At 45.1% G+C, this 5683-nt stretch overlaps 1 protein-coding gene across 1 annotated transcript; it reads left to right on the top strand.

The window, feature by feature from the left end:
* Nucleotides 1-502: 502 nt before the first annotated feature.
* On the top strand, nt 503-4178 carry LOC308300302 (nuclear factor 7, brain-like; the record flags this gene model as incomplete). Its single annotated transcript, XM_080744120.1, has 6 exons — nt 503-514; nt 1456-1506; nt 2160-2423; nt 2580-2935; nt 3020-3128; nt 3729-4178. The coding sequence occupies 6 exons, from the start codon at nt 503-505 to the stop codon at nt 4176-4178; spliced, it is 1242 nt and encodes a 413-aa protein (XP_080600246.1).
* Nucleotides 4179-5683: the final 1505 nt, after the last annotated feature.

Below are 5683 nucleotides of genomic sequence, written 5' to 3'. Positions count from 1 at the left end.
ATAAAGACTGCGGTTCCTATTAGGTTTCGGAAGTTTCAACAGCCCTCCATCTGAGACAAAAACTTTAATGACCAGTGGTGGAAAAAGTACTCACATTCTTTTACTTTGTAAAAGTATCAAAGCTGCAATGTAGAAATACTCTGTTACAAGTAAAAGTCTGGAATTCAAAATGTACTTGAAAAAAAAAATTAAAGTATTGCATTAGAAAGTACTTAAGTACCAAAAGTAAAAGTACAAAATGTTTGAAAATAGCAGATCTACAAGCTTGTAGATTGGCAAATATCCACGGTATAAAATAGGGCTAAAGTGGTTTATGTACGTTTTATAATATTATAATTTATAACTGCCAAGTAACTAGTAACTAAAGTTTTCAAATAAATGTAGTGGAGTTAAAAGTACAATATCTGCCTCTGAGATGTAGTGGAGTAGTAAAAGTATTGTAAATATTGTAAATTACAAATATATATAAGTAAATCCACTTGGTTACTTTACACCACTGGTAATGACCTTCATGGTGAGGACCAATACGGATATATAATGAAGAAAATTAAGTAAATTATTATACATTATTATATGTATGATAATACATTTGTACACAAACAAAAACAGTGGACATTCCACTAGGAGTGCAGGGTGAAAGGTCAACCTGGGCCTCAATGAGGGAGTCAGGACATCTGGATTTCATCCAGAGTGCGCGCGCACACACACACACACACACACACACACACACACACACACACACACACACACACACACACACACACACACACACACACACACACACACACACACACACACACACACACACACACACACACACACACACACACACACTGGGCCCCTACTCCCTGGAGCACAGGAGACACACACACACACACACACACACACACACACACACGGTCATGTTTACACACACACGGTCATGTTTAAGTTAACGCACACACCTCATGCACAAACTTAGAAGATGCATGCATGTGCATAGACACTGGGTATAGACACTGGGTATAAAAGCTAGCCCAAATCTCCGCACTTTGGTCTGTTGGAGTCAGCTCTCATGTGGAGCTGGGGTCTGTTGGAGGGTTCACCATGGAAGCTACATCTGTCTAACCTGAACTCCCCGTCTCTTTAATAAAACCAACTATTGATGGACAAAGGACTGGACTTTTACATTTGTTTCCGTGGGCACAGAGAGCCCCCAAACCAACCACAATACACAACAAAAACAAATGAGTGAAGTCGTCCTTTAACTTGACTTGACCTTTCCACGGGTGAGGAAAGTGACGCCAACAGGTGAGGCTCTGATGACCGTATGATGGACAGGTGCCGGGCTTTCACAGAGGATTGGTCCATCTCCAGTTACGTATTCGCTGCGGATTGGTTGACGCAAACGCCGGCTCTTGTTTTGTCTTCCGGGGTTGATTGATTCTCTGTTGTCCCTTTTGTCTTGGGTGACAGGCGGAGCACACTGTCCTCTCCCCCATGTCGTCCAAGTCACAAATACGAAAAGTTGACATCTGATCCTCTGCCGACACACGCCAAGCAGGAGCAGACCCAGAAGACAAAGTAAGTGATTATATCCATCATCCAGAGAGACTTTCATAGAAACAAACTGTGTGAGAGAGAGACATCTTAATATAATGGATAAATACATACATAAGTTAATGAGGCTAATTAATTAATTATAGACAGATCAATTTATAAACAGCTTGACATTTTGACCGCAAGACGAACAGAGAGACAGACCCACACATGCGGCAAGGGTGCGCGCGCGCACACGCACGCACGCACGCACGCACACACACGCACACACACACACACACAGCAAGGGGACACACATGCACGCACGCACACATACACTCATTCTTCTACAGCTATCGACTACTACTACTACTAGTACTGTCTAGTACTAGTTAGTATTAGTACCTTCATATACTGTTATTGCAAATAATAGGCCTACTACTGCTACAACTACAAGCACTATACTATAATAGTCTACTAGTGCTATCTGCTGCAGAATGTGCAGAATAACACATAAAACAATGTTTTGTTTAAATTCAGAAAAATGCATGTAAAACACAACAATGTTAAATTATTAGGCTAATTATTACTACTACTAGTTCTATTACTACTCATAATGCTATTGTTGTTGTTTCTCATAGCAGTGTTGCTGTAACAACAAGGTTCCAGAACCCGGGGAGAAGCTGGCAGACCTCATGGGCTCCCGTTTGCCTCGCCGCCAGGAGGACCAGCTCAGCATGGCGTCGACAGGGAGCGTGGGGACCATGTGCGCCGCGCACGGCGAGAAGCTCCGCCTCTTCTGTCTGGACGACGAGCAGACGGTGTGCCTTGTGTGCCGCGATTCGGAGAGACACGCCGGCCACCAGTTCAGGCCCGTGGACGAAGCCTCTCGCCACTGCAAGCTGGTTGTAGATCTTGTTCATTATTGATGGTGTTTACCTATGTCTGTGTCTGTATCTACAGTACTTTTCCTGCACTGTAACAGTATCTTTAACTGCTGTGCTTCCTTCGGCGACTGAATTTCCCTCACAGGGATCAATAAAGGTCTCATCTCACCACAGGTCATCGAGGAATGCCTGCAGCCGTTAAAGGCGAGACTGGAGGTCTTCTACGACGCCAAAGTCGATTACAAACGAACGGAGAATCACATCAAGGCTCGGGTCTGGAACACGGAGCACGAGATCACGGAGCACTTTAAGACGCTTCATGAGTTCCTCATACGCGAAGAGGAGGCCAGCATCGGCGCTCTGAGGAAGGAGGAGGCGCAGAAGAGCCAGAGCATCAAGCCCAGGATCGAGGCGGTGAGCAAAAGCATAGAGGCCCTCTCGAGCGCCATCCGCGCCACCGAGGACCAGCTGAGAACGGGCGACCACGTGTCGTTCCTGCAGAACTACCCGGCCACCATGCAGAGGCTCAGGCAGCAGGACGCCCTGCCGGACCCCCAGCCCGTCACGGGAACGCTGATCGACGAGGCCAAACACCTGGGCAACCTGACCTTCAGGGTCTGGGACAAGATGAAGTCCATCGTCTCCTACACGCCCGTGGTCCTCGACCCCAACACCGCCCACCCGGGGCTCGTCCTGGCCAACAACATGACCAGCCTGAGACAGGTATTAGCCTTAGGGTATTTTATACGATATTTGAGAAATCTGCAAACTAAATCGTTACCAAGAAATGTCTTTCTAAAGGTGTGTAATAATATATACTAAAAGTTTGAAATTCAACTCCCAGGGGAAACCTCATAAAAAAATGCTGAAAGTTTGGGTTCCATTAACTTTACTATACAGGAAGAAAATACAAAAAAAAAATGATCTGCTTTAAGTAACACGTGAGGGGTCAAACTAGGGGTTTTGTCGGCTCTCACAAAACTGTGAAAAGTCATGACTCATCACTTTTTGTGGGACTGTTTTTACCCTAAGGAATGTTTTTTCGTGCAAAAACACATGCTTGCAATGGATTCAGAATCATGTAAAACCTCTAGTAGACTCCTCACATGCTACTTGAAGCAGATTTTATTTGTATTTTTTCCCTGTAGGCCTATAGTAAAGTTAATGGGACCCAAACTTTCAGCAGTTTTTTATGAGGTTTCCCCCGGGAGTTGAATTTCAAACCTTTAGTACATATTATTAGACACCTTTAGAAACACATTGGTGAAGACATTTCTTGGTAACGATTTAGTTCTCAGATTTTCACGTGTTTCTCTTACTAAGGGGAAGAGCAGAGATCAGCTCCCCGACAACCCCGAGAGGTTCGACTGGTCGTACAGCGTCCTGGGCGCCGAGCCGCTCACCTCGGGCAGCCACAGCTGGGACGTGGAGGTCGGACGCAACCGCTTCTGGACGCTGGGCGTGCTGGCGGAGTCGTACGAGAGGAAGGGGAACGTTGGGGGTCGACACTGGGAGATCGGCTTCTGCAACGGCAAGTACACGTCGGGGCCTGCGGAGATCACTGTGAAGAAGGAACCCCGGAAGATCAGAGTGCAGCTGGACTGGAGCAGAGCCAAGCTGTCCTTCTCCGACGCCGACTCAAACGCCGACCTGCGCTCCTACGACATCAGACTCACCGAGAGGTTCTTTCCGTTCTTTTTCAACGGAGACGATGATGAGAAAATGCCCCTGAAGGTGTTACCAGGGAAGATCTCTGTCACTATGGAAAGTTGAAGTTAAGACTGTCTGGCACAGTGGTTCTCAAAGTGGGGTCAGTTTAACCACATTATCCATTTATACGTTGGCTATAACATTTTGGAAAAATATCAAACATGTTTTTACATAAATCAAATGGGGGTCCGCGGCCAAGTGAGCACATGATAAGGTTTAAGAACCACGGGGGGATGGCTTTATCATTTAAACAAACATTCTCCGGAAATGCTTGCGGCCGGCCCACACACCTAACACAGCCTGCTCAGATGATCAGATGGGTGGGCAGTGTGGGCTGCTGACGCTATATCAAGATTTGGAAGTGGGCCCAGGTCAAAAGGTTTGGCAAGCACTGTTCTATAGTGTCCAATATCACATTGATAACATGGTTTTATGTTGTAGTATAGGCTACAGCTGTGGTTCTCTTTTGAGGCCGCGACCCCCAACATAATCATATTTGATCATTGTGAAAATAGCCAATTTACATGCTCACAATGCCTCACAACATGAGGCGTTGTGAGCATGTATTTCTGCATTTAATATTTGACAATTTGACCAGAGGTACTAAAAAGGTCTTTAAAGTCACTTTAGAAATGTGCAGATGCCTTGTGTACACTTATAGGCCCACTGTATGTTGGTCTGTTTACTGTTGAGTGAAAAAACAATAATAACATATAGCTAAACATCTTGGGACCCCCCCCCCCAAAATAATTTTGGGACCCTTTTGGGGGTCCCGACCCACAGGTTGAGAACCATTGGGCTACAGTATGTTTATCAATGATTATGAATTGCATTGGTTATAATTCCGGTGCCGTGTTTTGAAACCGATGGATTGAATTATGGATTGGGCTTGTTGTTTTATTTATTAATTTTATTAGTACGTTGTTATTTGATTTAGGTTTATCTTTTCTGTTTTGTATAGGGGTACGAATGAAACCAACTCAGGGAATGGAGGAAAGTTTGTAGAACCTTTGGTTTCAATGTACCACCACCAGAGGGTAACATTGGACTCCTTTTAGAACAGTCTGCGTGTGCGTGCACGTGTGAGTTATGTTCAACTGTACAGATTGTGTCTTGCATTCAGGTGTCTCGCCCAGACGCCCACTTAAAACCTGGCATCCCTATTTTGGGCTAAAAGCTTATGATCCATTGTGTGCTTGTAGATCATCTATTTTTGCTGCACCACACACACACACACACACACACACACACACACACACACACACACACACACACACACACACACACACACACACACACACACACACACACACACACACACACACACACACACCACATGACCTATCAACTATATAAAAGTCCATATATGGGTATTCCCCAGAAAATCCCTTTCATGCCCATAGACCGGTTTCTTGTTTACAAACATTGAGACTAAATGCACAGCTGAATGTATCATGTAATCAATTCCCACCAATCCCCAAACCTGTTGTTTTGGGGAGCGCTGCATGGTTTCTATTTATTGGCTAATTTTGGTACCGACCCATCAGTGTGACGTGGACCAGAAACCC

This window comes from Nannobrachium achirus (genome assembly GCF_963921795.1).
Source record: "Nannobrachium achirus genome assembly, chromosome: 2".
NCBI lineage: Eukaryota > Metazoa > Chordata > Actinopteri > Myctophiformes > Myctophidae > Nannobrachium > Nannobrachium achirus.
This window is presented reverse-complemented; position numbering and strand designations above follow the sequence as displayed.